Consider the following 21,231-nt stretch of genomic DNA (forward strand, 5'->3'; position numbering starts at 1 on the left):
GTGGGGGGCAGCAACAAGGAAAACCATTGCAGCTACAAATTTCAGCCGCAACAAACCCAGTGGCTCAAAAACAAAACAACAAACCGATAGTTCAACTAAACGCAACCATAAAACCAGCACCTTAGGGCCACCACAGACGATAGTTTTCAGCTGCATAGGCTGTAGTCCAATATGAGCAAAAAATCCCGGCAGCCTCGCAATTACAATTGGCAGAATTTCTTGAATAGGGGATAGCCATAACCAATAGGATAGCCACTGGCATATGAGATGTTCAACCATTACTTGCTCAAAACTCAGATCACAGAAACAGAGCACCAGTGAAGACCAAGCACACAGGAGGGCACTGTGGCAGGACTTCTATAATGCAGGATCAGCTGTCACAAAAGCAAGCATCAAGTCAACAGCCCTAACATAGCATTTCGCTGTAGTTTTGCCTTGGTATGTATTTATGCTTTTGAATACGTACATTCAACTTCCTGCACAATATACAACCCCGCGCTAGAGCTATAGAAGTTTCATGCAATTGTCTGCGGATTTTTCTCAACCTTTCCATGCATGCATCATTTGCATTCAAGGCCTCCCAATTCTTTAATGTTAACAATAAGTGACTTTAAATTATATAAAGGGAAAATTACTCATATCCTTCTAAGGTTGGGTCATTGAGGTGATACAGTAAGTTTTATCTTTTTATCAAAATTTAAAATTATGCTGACCTGCTATGTAAAGTATAATTTCAGAAACTACAAAGCAAAGGTGAAATTGCGTGGATAGTCAAGGTAATTTTCCCTTGTATAAATAAGAAAACTCTCCTAGAAAGGGCTGAAACCAATGAAAACGGCAAGGAGCAATATTTTTAAACTAAGCTTAAAGTTTGAATGAAAATTGATTGCAGACAATTAAATAAATACTTTCAAACAAAATTCTTACAGAGTAATTAGTATTTTCAAACTAAAATTTTCAATATCAACACATCTAGGTTTCAGAAGACGGACAAACCAACAAACTTGATTGTGAAACAACAAATATCCAAAAAGTAAAGAAGTTACACTGCTTGCATACAACACAACTTTCTTTCTCTCCCTCGCAGAAACACAAAAGAGGAGGGGGGAGGAAAAGCTAAAAGTCCTAATCACTTGATGATCCATCATCATCTTCATGCTCCTTCACAACCTTCTCAATGAGCTTCCTCCGAACTCCTTCAATCACAGAATCTCTTGATCTATCAGTTCCACCCTGACCATCATTTAGTACAGGATCTGATTGGCAGAGAACTAGGGCAACACCTAGTTTGAGAGGAAAAGAAGAAAAATTGGCAGTATCAGGATAACAGGTGGGTTAATAATAATAATAATTGGCAGTATCAGGATAACATGTGGGATGTGGGTTAATAATAATAAAAAAGGGGGTTGGGGGGGAAGATCATAGTCATCTGTTGCTACATGTCCTGCCAAGAGAATCCTCTCATGATCTTAAATCTAACAACGCTTTCGTTCAGGAATTTTTTTTAATATAAAAGAAGAGTTTTACACTGAAAGAGGAACTTTGATTTCTACCTTCTATACTATTTCGACCTCAGGCATTTTGTGATATAATCATCATTGCAAGACCAGATAGAAATATGTATTGTATTATGCATATCTCTATTTAGTACAAAGCATGGAAAAGAAGGTAAAAAATCAATCATGCCACTTACTTGGGGTGCTCACAAAAATTTAAATATTCAGAAATGGCATCGCTCAAACATCCATGGCTTAGATTTAAAAACGCATTTTGCGTAAAAACTGCCAAATCTATTAAGTCTCGTAAAAATGTTTCATTCATTTTGGTTCTCTAGAAAGCTCATTGCCGATCTTCCAGAATTTCCTTTCCTAGACAAACCAGTATATGACATCATGGAGAATTACAGTCACTAGACCACATAACATTTTATAAATACAGGATATTCTCGCAGAACACGCCTGACAACTTTATTCGTTAAAACTAACGAAATAATTTTTAGGGGATGCAGGTGTTATAACAAAAGCCGATAAAATGTATAAACTGAAACAATGAAAAGGAAGCACCGAACAACAGAAAGCACAGACCTTAAGCACTAAAAAACAACAGATCAGAAGCCAAACATGAGAAATTACCTTCAGGTGTGCATCTCCGTCCAAAACTCCTTAATCCGGCATAGTTAGCTTTCACAGCACCATTATTATAAACCAACAAGGTAGGAAGATTATGATCAGGATAATTCGGTATACAATCAGTAGACACAATCTTAACAAACTTTGTCCCTGGATATTTCACTGCCAATTCTTCCAAACATTTCATAAGCACACCACATTCCGCATACCCATCCTTATACAAAAGCACCACAACCCAAACATCCGGACCTGCCTGCGACACTTCCCTCACAAAATCCGAACCCGATATCGGCACCACTGATCCAAACCTGACAATCTTTGTAGCCTCCCTCATTTCTGTCAATCTCTTCTTCCTATTAGAAAAAAACAAAAAACTTTGAATTAAATTTCAGCGACAATCAGTCAAAATCAAAGTTCTTTCCCCCCAGAAAAACCAAAAACAACTTAGCTTGCAGACACATTCTTACAACAGCAAGAGTAGATCTTTTGCTAATCTTCTGTCTTTTAACAAAAAAAAAAAAATGAATAAATAAAATCTTCTAGTCCGAATTACCGACTCAGCATAGAGGAATCCTAAATCCCAATGCATGTAATTTTTTTTTCAATTATTTGAAACCCTAGACAGAAACAGCAAGAAAAACTTAGTTGAATGAATTGATAAAAAAGGGACCTGTATTCTTGGAGGAAGCGGTCGTCATCGAGATCGAGATCATCTTCAAGGAACTCAAGTTCCTCTTCAGTTTTGGAATCAATAAAGGATTTGTCTTTAGGGATAGAATCTTGATCAGAAGCTGGAGTGAAAGGCGGTGGCTTAAAAGCAGGTGGTTTTTCTGGCAAGTTTCCAAGCTTCCTCTGTATATCATCCCATTGTGTTGAAGCTCCTTCTACATCCTTGTACACAAAATGATAATCTCCCATTTTCTCTTGATCTCCTCTCCTCTCTTCTCTTCTCTTCTCTTCCCTAATAAACACAATCCCTCTCTCCTCTCTTCTCCTCTTCTCTTCCCTAATAAACACAATCCCTTTTTATTTTCTTCGATTTAAAGCAGTAAACATCTGTCTCTATCCCTTCGATTCTTTTTTATTTTGTTCCTTGAATTTAATAGACCTCAAGTCGAAGCTTTTAGTCCTCAATGTTTCAAAACGAAAAACATTTAGTCCTTATATTAAATCGTTCTATCAACCAGATCCCTACATGTCAAAAGGTAACCATCCCCCAATTGAGATCACAAAACTACCCATTCCCACGATATATATATATATATATATAGACACACACACATACAAATTTTAATATATTTTTTTATTAACATATAACTCCCAAAGTCATCATGTTCCAAACTTGATTAACATCAGGCGGAGACGAGAGCTGCGTTGTCATGCATCAAAGGAGAAACAATGTTCCTTTTTCAAGATAAAGGTAATTTACTGGTACCCATACTATTTTGGGTATCAATTATTAGGCCAATTGCCCAAAATGTTTTGTTATATTTATTTTACCGCAATTAAATTTAATTAAGAATTGGCAAGTTGATAAACGAAATACAATGAGAATTAAAAAAACTAATAAACTAAGTTGTGAATATCAATTAAATACAATAACAAAAGGGTTAAAAAATAGATACATCTCATGACATAGAGTTCTCTTCAGATTTATATTTTATTTAATTATGTGTCTATAAAAATGGATTGTAGTGAAATGATAATTGTTAGAATAAATTTTTATTTTTATTAATATTAATTTTTTTAATTTATCTTTTTCTATTCATGTTGTTTATTACATATAACTGTAAATAATTAAAATCATTATTAAAAAAATAACTCTAAAAAGTATCATTTTAATCCAATTCAATTTTCTTAATGCGTGCTTTTTTATAAAATAAATTTTTTATTAGAAGTTTTGTTTTTTAAATAAAAACTTATTATAATCTTAAAAAACAAGCTTTAATAAAATAAAATAATAAATTGATAATTATGATGTGAATGTATTAAAAAGATATAAAAAAACTAATACCAAGAAAAATTACATAAAAAACTTACAATAAAAATTTTAAAACTAGATATTTCAAATACATTTAGAAAATTATGCATATTAGGTTAATTTGTACCTATTAAAGAACTATTTGCTGATATTTCCATTGATCTTCAACAAATAAAATTGAAGTATTTTGGTAACATGTTATAACCGGTTTAAAAATTTAAAATCAAATAATTTATATTAAAAATACTTACCTACTTTTCAATGAATCAATGAAGGGGGAATCATAAAAATCAATACATAAGAGAGACCAAATATAAAAATACTTAAACTTGAGGGCTCAAAGTGTAGATTTACAAACAGTAAATAAACATGGGAAAAAGACTGAATTATTATAAATATCAAATTTTATTTCATATGTTTTAATTTCGTCATTTGCAACAATCTTAAACTTTCCCATATGAAATCAACATGCAGTTAAATACCAAAACAATTGCTGACATAGGCACGCGTTAAACGAAATCCGAAAAAAAATTTTTTTTAAAGAAAATGCGGCTGAAAGGCCAAAAAGGCAGTGGTATAACGCTTACAATAGGAAAATGTGAGGATGATAAAAATAATGTTTTTTTTTAAATTTGTTTTTAATATTAATATATTAAAATAATTTAAAAATATTAATTTTAAAAAATAAATAAAAAATTTCAAATTTCTTTTAAAATATTTTTAAATACAAAAACAAACCGATCGAATACAGTAAAATCGCTTTAGTTTTCCTTGAGAATTGTTCATGGTGATAATAAATAACTAGACTGCAGCTTGCTCGCCTTTTGAAATCTCTCTCTCTCTCTCTCCAAAACAAAACGAGAAAAAAAAATCTCCCAATTCAATTATCTTTATGTTTGGTTTATTTAATTATGTAATTAATTGATTGAAAACGAAGAAATAGATAGAGAAGATGGCTACGGTAGAATCGCTGGTGGCGCAAATCCAAGGGTTATCAAGCAGCGCTGGGGATTTAAGTTTGTTGTTGACTCACTTGAAACAAGCAGATGAGTTTCTGCACAATGAGTCTACTCGGCTCTTGCCTTTTCTAGAACAGCTCGACCCGACTCTTCACTCTCTTGGTTATCTTTATATTTTGTGAGTTGCAGCATTATTCTTTCCTTTCCTTTCTTTTTTTTTCCCTTTTAAATTTGTGCACTCTGATATGCTTAGGGTTTTAGTTTGTTAAATTATTATTATTATTAGGGTTTTGGGGCTATGTAATATTGTTGTGTGTTTTTGAGATATTTTCACTGCTTGGAAAAGGGAAATTTAGGAAGTATTGTGTCTTCGTTGCGATAGAATTCGATGATTGTCGTAATTTAAGAAAGATGAGATTCTTTACTCAAATTGATATGGTTAGGAAAAAAAAGGGTGTGATATTATTGTTGATTTAGTGTAGAGAATGGGTTACTCTTGTGGGATTTTTTGTTTGAACTTGTGTATGTGGGTGGCAGAGAGGCATGCACTTCTTGGCCAGTTACCAACGAGCAAGCGAGAAGACTGGTTTTGATCCTTTCCAGGTTTCTCACATCTTGTGTTGCAGATCAGATTCGTTTGGCGCCTGAAAAGTGTACCAATCTTTCTTCACCCTGGATTAAATTTAAAATGTGTTTGATTTGTGTCTATTGTCTTGTAGTATTGTTTTTCAATGCACTTAATTGATGCTAGTTATCTTTTTGAGTTGGTAGTCATCTCTGTCTGTAAGAGTTTCAAAGACCAAGTGCTGATGCTTGAAGCACCTATCCGTGGTGTGCTCCCTTTGCTGGAAGCTGTGAAAAAGCTACGCTCCTCCGAACATTTGACTACTTTGCATCCAGATTTTCTTCAACTTTGTTTGTTGGCAAAGTGCTATAAAACTGGTCTTTCCATTCTGGAGGATGATATTTTTGAAGTCGATCAACCAAGGGATTTTTATCTCTATTGTTATTATGGGTGACTTGCTGCCCTTGCTACTAGACCTTATGTGTACTGTTTCATTTGTTGCCATTGTTACTTTCATTATGCCAAGCTGCTTTGCTTGTGATCTCCTGTTGTTCAGTTAATTATTATTGTGTCTGGTTTCTCTTTGTTTGTGACATCTTTAGTTTCTCTGCATTAAAGCGATAATCATTAGCTTCATAGGATTTCTTGTTGTTCATACGGCTCATGCTTTGAAGATCATTATTTGTTTAAACCAATCAATGGATGCATTTGCTACAATTTTTTTTTTTTTACTTACACATTTTAAATTAGGAATTTAGTTTACTAACAAGAAACATAATAATTTGTTCTTGTCTACTGAATAGTCAGAATTTTTACTGTTTTTGATAATTATGTAATTCAACCATGCCAGGATTGCTTTTTAGCTAAGCTAAGGTTAGAACATGTGCATGGTAGTTAGGCGTATTCCCATGGAGGAGCCTCAATCTTAATTCCCTTGGGAGCCTTTTTAGACTTTAATGGGTTTGCTGGTGTGCCAAAACCCTTGAGTCTTAAAATGGTGAAATCAAGAATTTCTCAGTTCACAGAGAATAAGCAGACATGAAAAGACATGGGAGTTTCATGCTTTTGATTATTAGATAGCCTTAACCTCTCCCAGATACAAATCATTTAAGCATCTTGCAGCCAATTTGTTATCTCTCATATAGATGAGGAATTTCTTTGAGTGCATCTGACATTTGACATCATGACAGGGGGATGATATGCATTGGACAAAAGCGTTTTCAGAAAGCACTGGAGCTTCTACAAAATGTATGTGATCTAGTTGCGATCTGTTCATCCACTTTGGCTATTCAATAATAGTGTAATGGTATGACTTTATTACTGTTCCTAATTGCATCAAACTCATTTCAGGTCGTGACTGCTCCTATGTCTTCTATAAATGCTATAGCTGTTGAAGCATTCAAAAAATATGTATTGGTTTCTCTAATTTACAATGGACAGGTATGCCGTGTTCTTTTGACATTTACCAAATGAATTTGGGATGTAAGGTTATTCAGAAAGATAGCATACTCTTAGGAGCTGTTTCTTGGGAATTGAATGATGCTTGTGTGCTTACAAGTAATTAGTTTTCTAAGGTCATGTTTTTCTTACTCCAGTTTTATTCTTCATTGGCTTGGATGTGCATCCTGCCAAGCTTTGACACCCCAAGATCATCTATAATTCATTTCTCGTTTAATGTCTTTGAAACATCATTTTATGTTTCTTTTTTTAGCAGTTCTCTACCAGTCTACCTAAGTACACTTCTTCAGCAGCTCAGAGGAATCTAAAGACCATATGTCAGGTAATTTCAAATTTATGATGTACATTGCTGGCATTTTTTTTTTAATTGATTTATAGTTTTTGCATTGATACTTTAATCAGCCAGGGTCATTGCATCCTTGAGAAAAAAATTGAGAAGTTGTTTAACTGAATTTGTAACATAGCTTGCAAAAACAATAGAACCATAATTATGCTGTTTTATGTGTGAGTAGAAAGTAAGCACCATTTTTCTTTCTTTTGAAGTATGCATTTTAGTAAGCACCATTTTTCTTTCTTTTGAAGTATGCATTTTACAAAAAAGACCTTTCTCATGAACCTAAACTTATCATGTGACTACCCAGCTTCCTATGATGGAATTCTAGTCTAATTTTCCCAAATGAAAGCTGCATTTACCAGGGATCTGCTTGGTTGAATCTAGTTTAAGATGATATGTTCCATATTGATCTGAGGTTCTCTTATGTCTATCAAATGAAATAAGTGGAAATTCTTTATTCTTTTTTAGTGAAATATTTGTTGTTTACACCATCAACAGTGTTTGCGTCTTTGCATGCAGAATTGTTTTGCAATCATATAGATATATGCAGGTGAGATTTGAAGTTTTAGTTGGGTTCTGCTCTCTTAACACATTTATTTTTACCCTTTGAGCAGCCCTATATAGAATTGGCAAATACTTATAGCATTGGAAAAATTTCAGAATTAGAGTCATACATTCAGACAAACAGAGAAAAGTTTGACAGCGTGAGTCTACAAGCACACATTTCGCATTTTCACTTCCTAAGACAAATATAAGATCTCTTCATCATCTAAAATTGGCTCTATCTTCTTTTTCAGGACAATAATCTTGGATTGGTGAAGCAGGTTGTATCATCAATGTATAAGAGAAACATTCAGAGATTGACCCAAACATATTTGACTCTTTCCCTCCAAGATATTGCGAACACTGTACAACTCAGCAGTCCTAAAGAGGCAGAAATGCATGTGCTTCAAATGGTAGTACCTCATGCAATTATCTCTGATGTTAAGCATGCAGCATGTTCATATATATTATTTTTTTCATTTCTTATGTGATCCATTTACTGCAAAATACTTATAGTAACTAGATCACTAATAGTGCACACCTATATCTTATACCATAATACAAATTAACATTTTTTATTTCAAATTGTAGATCCAAGATGGTGAGATATATGCAACAATCAACCAAAGAGATGGTATGGTTAGATTCTTAGAGGATCCGGAGCAATATAAAACCTGTGAGATGATTGAGCATATTGATTCTTCTATTCAGAGGTACAGTAGCTGGAATTTTAAACTGTTATTTATAAGTGAAATACTTCCATTCTGCCAGTAGTTTCCAGTGAAAAATATTGGTGGATAAAATTGAACCTGCTCTAATGGCCATTGTTACAATCAATGTCAATAGTCTTAGACCTGCACCCTCAGACCTGCAACCTGAGGGTGCAAGTTGAGTCTTGTGAACAACTACACCATGCCCATGTGATGAAAATTGGACTATCTGCAAGTACCCTCTCTCAAATTTCCACTTCAATGGAACCATAACCGTGTACTCATCTGTTAACACTGAGCAGTATGTTTACCTCGAAGGAATCGTAATTATGGAACAAAATCTCATAAATCTACTTAAGCACATAAGGATGTCTTTGTCAAAACCGAATTGAAGTCTCCATGATTTTATTTTATTTTCTCTTAAGAGTATATTGATTGACATTTGAATAGATCATGATAAACTCACTATCTGTGCTTTGCATCTGATGGTTCGGTAAACCATAAATATAAATTGTGTTATGTTATTTTCACAGTAATAAATGACAGGATAAATGACTTTCAATATCCAGCCAAACCTATTTACTAGGTTGTAGCTGCATTTCAGTCTCGATGAATATTTTGGTAATTCCTTATCTTCCACCATGTTTGTTATACTAGGATAATGACACTGTCAAAGAAGCTGACCGCAATGGATGAACTCATATCATGCGATCCTTCGTACTTGGCAAAGGTAATCTTATTACATCGATTCCTGTAATACATATAAGCTGAGCTTGTTTAGGATATAGCGTGCGCTAATCAGTTTGTTCCTGTGTTTGTCTAGGTTGGAAGAGAGCGTCAGAGATTTGACTTTGATGATTTTGACCCTGTTCCACAGAAATTCAACATATAGGGGAAATTGGAGGATTGTGGAATACAAGTGGAATTTAATTGAGAATGATGCTAAGTTACTACCTATAACACTCTGTTTAAAGAGATGGAAAATTTAAACCCTTGTTTCACTTAATTAAAAAAAAGGGATAAACGATATCAAATTATTCTTCTTTTTTTGCCTCGTTTCTTTTCTTGAAATAAGAAATCCAGTTAAGTGACAGCTCATGTCAAGTTATAAATTTCATGTGTATGTATCGTCAATGTCCAAGATAATTATTAGACCATCCTGCATGCTCTTCATCCTTTATATCCTTATACACTGTTGAGTTTGCCCCTACCTAGGGTTTGTTGCCAGGATGAGAAATCAACAGAACTGAATTCTCTTGATTGGAGTGGAAACAGATTTATAATCCGTGGAAAGCACTTGCAAAACTGACAAATCTATCTCCTGTTACTCTAGCTTGCCCTCAATCAATTCGTTCAACATGGGTTATGGGGCTCCAATTTTTGCTTATTGGGAAGATGCCTGTATTAGCACAAGATAAACCTGAAAGTAAATGTGCTGGTGCTGGGGCCACAGCCACCAATCAAGTCGTCTAACACAAAATTTCACTTCTTTTTCAATCCAAAGGGTACAAAATAATTCTCTCTCGAAAATGAAAAAAGTAAAACAAAACAATCCGGGTTTCAAAGCAGAAAGGAGCAAACTGAAACACTGACAGGCCGGCGCATGATGATGTACAAGGGATATCCTCGTAAAAGAAAGGGAGACTAAAAAATGAGAAGACGCTCGGCAACCAAATTTTGCAGATGTCAAAACTAGAATTCTAGAAGGTACAAAGAATGCTATCTAACTCTCTTCACAATCATGGCAAAAGATTGTCACTAATTTACTGTCGTGCTTCTTTCTTTACACAGAACGTGCCATTCTTGGAGCACGGCTGTTTGAAGAGCCATGTGCTCAACCTCCTCTGCGGTTAATTTTGACAGGGTTCCTTTTGGTTTTTTACCATCTTCCTTGTGCTCTTTCTTATCGCCACCATTCTCATTTTCTTTCTTTTCCTCATCATCCTCTTTCTCCTCCTCCTCTTCATCATCAGATTTTGGAGTTTTGGGTGGTGGTTGGGCTGCCTTAAACAGGGCTATTCTTTCCATTGAAATCCTAAGCCTTTCAGCAGCAGCCTCTTTCACTTCATCTTCAGGCATGTACTCCACACCTCCATCAGCAAGGTCATCCAACCAGCTCTGCAAGTCTGCTTCAATCTCCTTTGTGATTGACGCATCAGATGCTCGGACAACAAATTTGCAGATCATTGTTGTTGTTTCATCACCCAGATCAACATTTCTGCTCACTTCACTGGCTCCAAATATCATCATGCCCAAGAAGCCTCCATACCACGTTTTGGCAGCATAGCAAAGCTGTCACACAATAGGGGAACTTCAAATTTTATTTGACAGAACACATTAAATAGTTTCAGAAAAACTACACAAGGTACAATAACATTGGCTTCTTTCCGAGTTCAAGCTGGTGAAATATGATAGGAACTAGCCAATTTAAAATCGAATGTAACTGACGTGAGTTGTATAGCATGAGCAACGAGAAAGGGATGAGTTCTAGTGGACAGCTCTAATAGTTAAAACCTCAAACAATAGAGAGTCCTACCTGAAACCCTGCCACTGTGCGGATGATGTGTGAACAAACTCTGTGGAAAGGCTTGGAAGACAATGATTTTAGTCCATTGAGGAAAGGAGAAGAACCATATTGCTGCGCAGCAGTGGCCTTGAAGCCACTTCCTTCATAAATGTATGTGCCAGTATACTCTACTACAGCTGGTAAACTAGGCCATAAGCGGAAGAACTCAACAGGCGAAATTTTATGCGGCAAAAGAAGTTCAGTCAGTGGAATTTTGTAAGGCTGGCACCTCAATATCACAGGTTCTCCTAGTTCTGGTCTCGAGCTTCTCTTCTGTTTCATGATCTGTTGATCCTCCTCAGCATAATCACCATCATTTATTGCACCCCTTCCATAGAATGGGTAGTATAAGACTTGAACCCAGAGGGCACATCTCTCAAAATGGGACACACCCAATGTAACACTGCAAAGTACTGGATCCTATGCACAGAATCAATGCACAGAATCAATTGCACAGATCAAAGATATTGCAATAAAAAAAAAAGAACACTGAAAACAAACAGTATTAACAATGGTGTAAGAGGAATAGCATCCAGTGCCATAAAATTTACGAGCAGAAACCCAACATCCGTTAACAAAAGAGGTACCCAGAAGGAAGGTATTTAGCGGCAAAAGGTCATATCCTTCCAGAATGAACATCCAATCAATAACATTTATAAATTTGCTTTGATATTTTTATAAAAAAAATTGTCTATCAAATGATAAAAAGAGCATAAGAAAAGTGCATTGCAAAGTCACACACGGAAAAGAAACAGTGCCAATTTTAGGAAGAACAAGTATTTGAGACAGTACAAAAAGATACCTGTGAAACAAGATTACGCAACTGTCGCACCGCTTGAGTAGATCCATCCATAAAATATAATCCACCAGATAACCCAACTCGAATATCCACCCTATCCAGTTCAAGTTCAGTCAAATTTAAAACCTGCAAAGAGTTCAGAGTGAGTATGATCAACAAAAAAAGAATGTATCTCCATAGCAACATCTACAGCATAGGAAAAATGTAAGAGATTACTATGCTTTTAACTTCTTTTTTGGTTTCTCTGATGTGTAGAAACTAACCTCCAAGGTATTCCGTTCATAGCTTATATAATAACTGCAATATTAGTAAGTTGCTATGCTAGAAAATGTTATTAGAATACAAATAAGTTGACTCCTCAATCAATTGCAATTAGCACAAACTACAGACCAAGTGATCCAAACACAACTTAAAACTTTCAACCCTAATATTGACAGGGGGGAGATTGGATTGTGCATGAAATTTCTACAATGCAATCATTAAATCAAATATTGTTGTGTAAGCACAAATGCTCTATCAAGTAGAGTTCATGAGAAACAAACTGCTAGTGACATGTTCTTTTAAACATTAATTTGGGTCCAAGAATTTGTACGAAATGAAATTTTAGTTACATCTTGACTCTTATCCACCACTCCATTTATTTTGTTCATAATATCCCTCATTTTAGTGATAAGGAGAGCTATGGTGTCATGTTGTGGAAGTACTTGAATAAGGAGAGCTACTGAGTCATGATACGGAAGTACTTGACTTCAAGCTTTTAATTACTAATTCATTTTATGCTATATTATACAGAAAAAACTGCTATATTGGTCAATGGAAGAATCCAAGACTGTTATGAGTATGAAAAAGCTAACCTTTAGATGAAGAGTAATCCTACCATCACCCGAGTCTGCCAAATGATAAGCTTCAACATAGCAAGGATCGCTACTACCAGTCAAAGTATGTGCAGTAGGCTGAAGCTTGAGCAGTGGAGAGTCAATTCCTTTTGTCAACAAAATAGTTAATTCACTTGGATCTGGTCTCCAAAGCTCTAAAATAGCCCTGTGAACTAATCCTTCCAATTTTCTGTCCTGAGCAGCAGCTGCTTCATAAAACTGAACAGTAAGTTTGTGGTGGCTAAATGGGTAGTCTCCTCTGGCTTCGCTAACGCCAGCCCACCTGAGAGAGAAATGTCATATCTCAATTCTATGCATAGCAAATTTCTCTTTGTTTCGTTTCTTTTTTTGGTAAAAAAATATGTTCACATAACAATATTATTACCATGTGTTTAAGAAGAAAGGCCGGTGAGAATTGTAGAAAACAAATCGAAAAATAATTGAACTAAAATTATTTCTAGTTTACTACTATCAAAAGCATATGCTTCAAATCAATAATTAACAAATTGCTAAAATAGAAGAAAGAAGGTGAGGAGATGCCTGAGCTTGTGAATTCTCAAAATATCTTTCTTTTTACTTTTTTAGTTTTTGAGTAAAAGAAGATTCCCAAAGAAAAATTGAGAAACAAAGGGGACATTTCTAGCCTAGGCTTCCTTGTATCGCATGAATATCATGGACAAGAGAAGACGTGCATGGGTCTTCTCATGTACCAATAAATACATCATGCAGACAATGATAGAAGCGCACGAAATTGTGTTTGAAAACAATTTTGTGTGCTTCTATCAATGTATGCATGGTGCTTCAAAAGAAATAATAATTGCATTTGAAGACATGCATAGGTCTTCTCATATACCAACATCATCTTTGAACACCTTAAGAAATAATAATTGGCAAGGCTTGAGAAAACAGCTCTGAAGATTTCATTAAAGTGTATGGGGAAAACGTGTGCAAAAGCCCAAAATGTGCCATGGGTGAAAGGAGTGAAGGAAGAGTCAATAACTGTGAAACTAATGGGAAGTAAGGCACTTTTGATCACAAGGACAGGAATAAAAGAATTCTTCTAGCTAGAAGCCTAATGTAGAAAGATGCAGAGACACATGTATATCCAACATACAGGAAAACCAACTGGGTTTCACCCAGTTCCATGTCATCAAAATGATGCAGCACATTACAGCTCAATCTGGAGAAAGCATGAGGAAATAATGTATGGAAAGCACATTCTTGGATACAGATAAAAACTAGGGAAGATTCAGAGACAGAACATCATACACCGTGTTGCTATAATATTCAATATCATTAGCAGGTTCAATAATAAAAATAATATCAGAACTTTGTCACTCTCAAATTCAGAATTATGGTAATGAGCAGAAATGCACACCTGCTATCAGGATGATTTTGAACATATTTAATCCTCTGCAATATCAAGCGGCATTGGTGCTTGTTGACCGAATCAGCCAAACCATTGTTTCTAAACTCTTCAAGCTCTTTAGACAGTAACTGGCCAGCCCTAAGGCTTCGTGATCCCAATCTCTGAGCACTTAAAAGAACTGCCTGAACATCTTGAAGCCTATTTGATGTATTTGCAGGCGAATCAACATTAAATAGAACCTTGTGGATATTTGATATAATAATGTTCAGTGGATCATCAGGATCATCAGCTAGAAGTGGATCCAAACCCTCTAGATTTATGTGTTCAGCAATAGCCCAAATAAGACGGGCATAAATTCTTGGGGTGTTTACCTGTTAAATTGACAGAGAAGTAAGATGGCAGATGATCATTGAGCCTTTGTTAACTTGGAATAAAATCAGTATTTAGAACTTGAAAGTAGAATGGAGGAAAGGAAGAAATAAACAAACACGAATTTAGAGTTTAACATTGAGGAAAATAAATCCATTGAGAAATAACAACCATATAACGTTGATTTTAACTACATATTTATCCAAATGAGTGTTTCTTTAGCTCCTGACAGTCGCAGAAAGCACTCAAAAATAAAAATAGTTGATCCATCAAGAACTTGGAGTTCCAAACATGATAGAGAACTCAACATTACATGCCACAGAATTTTCAAGCACCATCAACAGAGCATGAAACGGGTAACATGAAAAGCACTGCTAACCAGCTACAAAACTGATAGTTGAAATCAAGATGCATACACAGAAGAAGAGCTAGCTACTCTAGCATTACATTTGTTAATAAAAGGCCTCGTGTCACTGATGAACATCAAGCAAGCATTTAGCTTGTTTATCTCATATAACCAGAAAGCTTACACAAGTATGGCGTTGCACAAAATTCAAAGAAACATAAAAGTCTTAAGGCAATGGTTGCCAAAAGCCAGACTGTTGTTTAGTCCACATATAAGTCATCAAGTTTACCAATTTGTTAGCAAGAAATACTATCCTTCTTATCAGCTGCAAAATCACTAAATGCTATAAACTGGAAAGTGCACTGCCACTCACGTGACATTCATGCATGGCTAACACCTCAGGCTTTCATCAAATTTCGATGATATTCAAAGAACAGTGCATACCTCTCGTAGATCTTTCACAAGTTCACGTTGCAAATTTTGCAACCTCGTCTCATTCATGATTTGATCTTGAGAAGCACCATCTTTAATAGTTTTCACTCCTCCTCTGGTATCATATATATGGCACAACCTCACAAGCAACTTCAAATAGCAATCAACTGCATACGTCCTGCCATTACAATCCCATTTGACACAAGGCCTGCACACTTCAACAACTTCCAAAGCTGGCTCTGTCCAGTTTAATGCACCATAACCAGTTCCATAAGCCAAAGCTCCAATAACTCTGCTCTCCATTCCTGAGCTCTTTTGTTCAGGCAAAGGTAGAGACAACTGAAAACAACTTTCCACTAGTGATGCCACCAACTCCTCCCTAAATAAGCTTTTACTTCTCACACTATTGAGATCATCTCTTATCCTTGCATCCTCAAAAAGAGAGGCAATATCAGTGCCAGCAAGAGGTTTCTGACCTCTTCTAACACTTTCTTTAGCAAAAAGGTCAACACAGAGTGCTGTTCTACAAATGCAAGCTAAAGCATGCATACGGTCTGATTCAGCCCTCAGATTTCTCACCATAAGCAGCAGCTTCTTAAACAATGAAACCTTCAAGCATTAAAATTTACCACATCAATGAATGACCAAAACTAGTTAACAAAAGACAAGATATTACTCAAGGGTTTTACTCAGAGGATCTTCTTTGACCTCATTTAGGGAAAAAATTCCACAATGTTGTTAAAAAATCGCATCAATTGAACAATGCATTTCTTAATCCTCCCTTGCTTCCATTAGAGCAAATGAAGTCTAAGCAAATTTAATGCACTCTTTTCAGGGCACTACTTACCAACTACTAAGCACAGTGTTTTCAGCGCTGGTCAATGTTATTCTGCCTCATTGCTCCCAATATACGGAATTAGTAAATATAAGAATAAAAATCTTACCTGCATATGAAGATCAAGTAGGTGCAGATTTGTAACAACAGCTCTAACAATACTCTCCCTTGCAGAAGAAAACTCTTGCCTATCCCAAAGTGTCAAAATTGCAATAATAGACTGTGAAGCCCACTCTGGCTTCCCTCCAGGCACATCAGCCAAGTACAACATATTAATCCCCACCTCAAAAATCAAAGCTGGATCCAACGATGACACCAAAAACGGCGCCAAGTGTGTGACCACATCCGAAACCCCAACCAACCTCTCTGCATTCGAGTCCACAACACCCCCATTAACACCACTGCCTGTTCCTGCTTTAGAAAGCTTCCTAATCACCTCCACACTCCCAGATGCCACTGCCTTCACTGAAAACACAAGTGGAAAAACCGTAGCCCTAAAAGTCTCTACTGGTAAGATCAATGATCTCGACATCAACGCATTCCTTCTCTTCCACACAAAATCCACCATTGAAGAGACCCAATTCGACCTAATCGCCAATGAATTCTCACTATCAACTAACTTATCCCCCGCTAACCGACTCATCCTCTTCGAATCAAACTCTTGAAACAACCTCCCAACTGATTCAAAGGCAACTTTCGAAACCGCATCCGATTTATCCAACATGTTCCCCCCCATCCTCACCCACCAATTCGAGACCTTATCTAACAAATTCACATTATTCTCACATAGCGTAACCAAATCATCACGTGCTAAAACACAGCCTAGGGTTTCAGTAATCGAGAATCTCAAATTATCACTCTGCGAATCAAAACAACCAGATATTTCCGCGTTGGAATCCGTAATAAGCTTGGAGAGAGCATGAGAAGGCAATGCAGCAAGGATGGATATAGCAGCAGCAGTGACGTCGGGATCAGGGAAGTGGAGATCGGAGCGGATACCGGAGAGGACAGTGTCCCAGAGATCGGCGGTGAGGCGAGAGGAACGGATTAAGTCGAAAGCGAGTTTTTTACAGACTGCGGAGGCAGGAGAGGCGACGATCTCTTCAACGGCGGATTTGGCGAGGATAGAAATGTCGCGACCGGCTGCGGATTGCTGGAGAGCTTGGAGAAGTGCGCCAGTCTGGCGGAGAGCATCATTTGAACGGAGGTCTGCTTGGATCTGAGCGTAAAGAATGTCCATATCGTTGGAATAATTTTATAAAAAGAAATGGGATTTATTTCTCCTTTAGTGTTTGGGTGATTTGGGACATGAATGAACGCCTGTTGAATCGAGAGAGAAGGGAGGGCAGGCGGTGATGAGTTGACTAAACGACATGCCGTTTGTTATTTCTTCCCATGATAAATGGTAAATTCTGATATAAAAGTTGATGGGATTTCAAGAGAAGAGTTGCTTAACTTTTTTATTTTTATTTTTTTTCCAGCGCAAGTGCTCCCGTGAAGTTTCATTTATTTTATGCTATCACGACGGTTATATTGGTCAGATAACGTGTTTGTCATCTGGACGCGTGGCTCTTTATTTTATTTTTAATCAAGCCTTTGTATTTTATTTCCTGTATTTTCATTTTATCATGGTGTTTAAACTTCCAAAAGGGGTTCGACTAATAAATTATTAAACATTAAGATGCTTAAATAAAAATAAATAAATATAAAAGATTTTCGCAAGGAGTGCTTGAGCATTTTACTCAGGAAACAATGTTCTCCTCGTTTACTATGTTACAGTCAACAGTCTGCTGTCTTCAGCTATAAATAACTCATTCTTAGAGGATATGATGAGAAAGATGAGCACTTCCAAATAGTTCGAAATCAGCTGCAAATTACATCTTCAATGAAGGCAGTGCTGGAAAAGCCATGTTCCTCAAATCCCTCCTCAATATTTTCCCAGCTGGGCTCCTTGGTGTGGAACTGACAAAGGCTACGCGCCTTATTTTCTTGTATGGTGCGACCTGCTCTTGTGCAAAGTATGTCAGCAGAGCATTTTTATGGGTTAGAATCTTTAATGCAGGCAGGGTAAATAATTTGATGAGCATAAATAGACTAGACCAGAGGCAGACAAATGATATTTGCACATCCTCTGTAGCTCTATGATATTCATGCACGCAGCACCGAAGGTGGATGCAGATGATAGTATGAAGATTTGTGAACGGTATCTACTAAACTTTTGGCTACTATGATGCCTTCAGGATTTGATGGCAGCACATTGTGATGTTCTATGCAACCCTGAACCCAAAATCCACAGCCTTGCTGGGGCATTCTTGCCAAAACCATGTATTCATGTTAACCACCCCTACTAGACAGTAAGCTCAAAAAGAAAAATAGTTTCGAGCATTGAGATTAAAAACACCTGCTTTGCAAAAAAATCCGTTATTCCTCTTTCATTGATGCTGCTGTGAGGTTGTTTCACCAGAAAAGCCATGGGCACCTGACCAGCTTCCTCATCAGGGTATCTGCAAATTCTTCAGTATATCAGAACTCAGAATCTATTGATTGAGGACCATGATTGGCAGACAGCGCAACAGAATCCAGCAAATTCTTTAATCCCTCCACAAATTCAGCACAGAATCAATTGCTCACTCTAAATCATGATAAAGGGAAAAGGGAAAAGGGAAAAAAGGACCCTCGTGAACTCAAAGGAGTGAAAACTTACGGTATCACGGCGGCTTCAGCTATCTCTGGATGGGACTGAAGCAATTGCTCTAGGTCAGCAGGAGCAACATGCATATATAGTAATTCCAGTTGCTGGCAGAATTCAATTTAGGCTTAATTCTTATTCCTTGATATGCTTGAACCGAGCCAGAAACTTTGAGATCGATATTACAGAGTTTACCTGATATCCCTTGTATTTGATTAGTTCCTTCAGCCTGTCAACCACAGATAAAAAACCTTCCCGTCAATATAACAAATATCACCAGTCCTCAACCAACCATTTGTTTCCAGGGTAGCAGAAGATGCTCCAGGATCTCCAGCATAACCTGCAGCGACATCACAAAATCTTAGTCTCAATAGGGCTCAAGGCACTATTAAAAATAAGCAGAATCTTACTTTTGATCATCAGGCAAAATATTTAAATGCATTCACAGATAAAGGCGTTCATGTGCGTGCTGCGCGGCATGTCCCTAATTGAAATCCAAGGTTTTACCTTTCATTATCGTGGCTTCTATAATCCAAAGCTTTTCTTTTGCTTGCCTGGGGGCAAGCTGTCACTTGCATCAGGATCAACAATTTTTGCTTCGCAACTGGGTGTCAGCTTTCCTGCAGAGCCCCAACGGCGAATTTCTTCCGGACCATTTGACAGGGACACTGGCCCAGTGGATTCAGATAGCCCATAACCCTTCATTTTATAATAATGAAATGCAGGTTAGCATTTGGAAAAGGCATACCGATCTCATAAAGAGTAAATGTGGATGACTCCTGTAATTTCTAATTGAAACAACATGCTAGCCAATGGTAAACTATTCGAGAGCTTACTATATTTTCCTTTTAATTTTCAAGTTAAGAAATGAAAATAGTACTCATCTCTGTCAGCGGGGTTGGATGAGACCAATCCTGACCCTTTAATCAAATTACACTATCAAAAAATTATTTTAATTTAAAATGTTAAAGGAATTGCCAAAATAATTTTATATTATTTTATGACTATAAAATTGAATCATGTGAATGATTATTTGCATTGCATCAACACAATATTCTTCTAAGAAAACTATTTGTGCACATATCAATCTATGGTAATCCCAATTATACAACACAACACGTCGTTACCTATTTTGGACCTCAGGAAAAAAATTAAAAAAAATAAATATACAAGAAAATATACATGAAAAAACCTAAAAAATTATCCAAGTTAGTGGTAAAGAAGCAAAATGACAAGTGAAAAAGTTAATGACTCCTCAATCTCGACATCCCTCTATGTCGTGCACCCACGTGCGATAGAATGGAAACTTCACAGGGGGCATTTTTTTTTTTATAGTTTTGGACTTGGCTTTATGTGTTTTTTTGTCGTTTATTTGATTTGATGTGTTTAAATTCTCTCATTTGGCTTATTTGTTTAGCATGTTTTATCTTGCTCATCCATATATGTTGGATATGGATGAATGTCTTCATCCATCACTAGTTTATTTGTGATATATTGCTTTATAATGCACACACATGGAAATGCTAGGTTAGGCACGGAAGAAACAACTTACCCTATGACTTTCAGTTAGGGTTAAAGTTCATGAAACCATCTAACTCTTTACTAAGTGCTTGGACTGATAGTGATTGATATACGCATCATCCCACTACTTACCGAGACCCTATATTACCTTCACGAGGGTAACCACTAGGACAACAATATTTGTTTAGCATGTTTTATCTTGCTGATCCATATATGTTGGATATGAATGAATGTCTTCATCCATCACTAGTTTATTTGTGATATATTGCTTTATAATGCACACACATGGAAATGCTAGGTTAGGCAGGGAAGAAACAACTTACCCTATTACTTTCAGTTAGGGTTGAAGTTCATGAAACCATCTAACTCTTTACTAAGTGCTCGGACTGATAGTAATTGATATACGCATCATCCCACTACTTACTGAGACCCTATATTACCTTTACGAGGGTAACCATTAGGACAACAAGAGATCCTTTTGAGATTAGATAATACCTATCTCAATAATATCTCATGTAAAAAAACATTTTATAAGAAGTATGTTCCACAAATAAATATTGTTGCATTAAGACATGTTTCACTCTAAAAAGCATTTTGAATTGCACGACTTAGGATTGATAACATGGCTACTTGATTGATACTTAAAAGTGTATTTTTATCAAGGTTTTATATCATCATTTTGCACTTGAAGTATCAATAACTCCTTAACTAAAGCATGTTTTATAATAACATATCTAATAATATAAGATAC

General features: G+C 36.2%; 4 protein-coding genes, 1 long non-coding RNA gene and 1 pseudogene across 6 annotated transcripts in view; 1 reads left to right on the forward strand and 5 right to left on the reverse strand.

Moving 5' to 3' along the window:
* LOC105112779 (uncharacterized) overlaps positions 1–639 on the reverse strand; it is a 1,256-nt gene extending 617 nt beyond the window's left edge. The window contains exon 1 of the long non-coding RNA XR_839825.1: positions 121–639. This is a non-coding gene — a long non-coding RNA (uncharacterized LOC105112779). The remainder of the gene's footprint in view (positions 1–120) is intronic.
* Positions 640–870: 231 nt separating this feature from the next.
* LOC105112780 (Thioredoxin superfamily protein) lies at positions 871–3,212 on the reverse strand. Its single transcript, XM_011008620.1, has 4 exons — positions 3,136–3,212; positions 2,800–3,080; positions 2,133–2,482; positions 871–1,283 (listed from the first exon to the last, which is right to left on the reverse strand). Exons 2-4 carry the CDS (start codon positions 3,045–3,047, stop codon positions 1,126–1,128), a joined length of 756 nt encoding a protein of 251 aa, XP_011006922.1. The 5' UTR covers positions 3,048–3,080; positions 3,136–3,212; the 3' UTR covers positions 871–1,125.
* Positions 3,213–4,896: 1,684 nt separating this feature from the next.
* On the forward strand, positions 4,897–9,772 carry COP13 (Proteasome component (PCI) domain protein). Of its 2 annotated transcripts, none has more exons than XM_011008622.1 (11): positions 4,897–5,247; positions 5,607–5,722; positions 5,841–6,084; positions 6,825–6,882; positions 6,985–7,074; positions 7,346–7,414; positions 8,041–8,130; positions 8,224–8,382; positions 8,561–8,682; positions 9,337–9,409; positions 9,503–9,772. In XM_011008622.1, the coding sequence occupies exons 1-11, from the start codon at positions 5,063–5,065 to the stop codon at positions 9,569–9,571; spliced, it is 1,275 nt and encodes a 424-aa protein (XP_011006924.1). In that variant the 5' UTR covers positions 4,897–5,062; the 3' UTR covers positions 9,572–9,772. The 2 variants fall into 2 exon arrangements, with proteins under 2 accessions (XP_011006924.1, XP_011006925.1); XM_011008623.1 differs by having other exon boundaries at positions 4,898–5,247; positions 7,349–7,414.
* A 377-nt stretch (positions 9,773–10,149) lies between these two features.
* On the reverse strand, positions 10,150–17,730 carry TPLATE (ARM repeat superfamily protein). The gene is made up of 7 exons (XM_011008624.1): positions 16,380–17,730; positions 15,448–16,044; positions 14,298–14,659; positions 12,899–13,202; positions 12,048–12,170; positions 11,216–11,665; positions 10,150–10,971 (listed from the first exon to the last, which is right to left on the reverse strand). The coding sequence occupies exons 1-7, from the start codon at positions 17,508–17,510 to the stop codon at positions 10,438–10,440; spliced, it is 3,501 nt and encodes a 1,166-aa protein (XP_011006926.1). The 5' UTR covers positions 17,511–17,730; the 3' UTR covers positions 10,150–10,437.
* A 333-nt stretch (positions 17,731–18,063) lies between these two features.
* LOC105112783 (4-coumarate--CoA ligase-like 5) lies at positions 18,064–19,055 on the reverse strand. The gene is made up of 3 exons (XM_011008625.1): positions 18,975–19,055; positions 18,672–18,774; positions 18,064–18,273 (listed from the first exon to the last, which is right to left on the reverse strand). The coding sequence occupies exons 1-3, from the start codon at positions 19,046–19,048 to the stop codon at positions 18,145–18,147; spliced, it is 306 nt and encodes a 101-aa protein (XP_011006927.1). The 5' UTR covers positions 19,049–19,055; the 3' UTR covers positions 18,064–18,144.
* A 39-nt stretch (positions 19,056–19,094) lies between these two features.
* The window catches only part of LOC105112785 (4-coumarate--CoA ligase-like 9), a 26,236-nt pseudogene continuing 24,099 nt past the window's right edge, over positions 19,095–21,231 (reverse strand).

This window comes from Populus euphratica, unplaced genomic scaffold (assembly GCF_000495115.2).
Source record: "Populus euphratica unplaced genomic scaffold, PopEup_1.0 scaffold367.1, whole genome shotgun sequence".
Lineage (NCBI taxonomy): Eukaryota > Viridiplantae > Streptophyta > Magnoliopsida > Malpighiales > Salicaceae > Populus > Populus euphratica.

Excerpts from the sequence above, each read along its gene's own strand:
- TPLATE (XM_011008624.1), bottom strand. The coding sequence starts at position 17,510 with ATGGACATTCTTTACGCTCAGATCCAAGCAGACCTCCGTTCAAATGAT. Across the intron at positions 14,660-15,447 it reads TTGTGAAAGATCTACGAGAG|GTAAACACCCCAAGAATTTA; the intron begins GTATGCACTGTT and ends TCAATTTAACAG. Across the intron at positions 12,171-12,898 it reads GGATTACTCTTCATCTAAAG|GTTTTAAATTTGACTGAACT; the intron begins GTTAGCTTTTTC and ends AACTCTTTGCAG.
- LOC105112783 (XM_011008625.1), bottom strand. The coding sequence starts at position 19,048 with ATGCATGTTGCTCCTGCTGACCTAGAGCAATTGCTTCAGTCCCATCCA. Across the intron at positions 18,775-18,974 it reads GCTGAAGCCGCCGTGATACC|ATACCCTGATGAGGAAGCTG; the intron begins GTAAGTTTTCAC and ends AAGAATTTGCAG. Across the intron at positions 18,274-18,671 it reads CGGATTTTTTTGCAAAGCAG|GTCGCACCATACAAGAAAAT; the intron begins GTGTTTTTAATC and ends GCACAAGAGCAG.
- COP13 (XM_011008622.1), top strand. The coding sequence starts at position 5,063 with ATGGCTACGGTAGAATCGCTGGTGGCGCAAATCCAAGGGTTATCAAGC. Across the intron at positions 7,415-8,040 it reads ATCTAAAGACCATATGTCAG|CCCTATATAGAATTGGCAAA; the intron begins GTAATTTCAAAT and ends CCCTTTGAGCAG. Across the intron at positions 9,410-9,502 it reads ATCCTTCGTACTTGGCAAAG|GTTGGAAGAGAGCGTCAGAG; the intron begins GTAATCTTATTA and ends GTGTTTGTCTAG.
- LOC105112780 (XM_011008620.1), bottom strand. The coding sequence starts at position 3,047 with ATGGGAGATTATCATTTTGTGTACAAGGATGTAGAAGGAGCTTCAACA. Across the intron at positions 2,483-2,799 it reads CGCTTCCTCCAAGAATACAG|GAAGAAGAGATTGACAGAAA; the intron begins GTCCCTTTTTTA and ends TTTTTCTAATAG. Across the intron at positions 1,284-2,132 it reads ACGGAGATGCACACCTGAAG|GTGTTGCCCTAGTTCTCTGC; the intron begins GTAATTTCTCAT and ends CTCTCAAACTAG.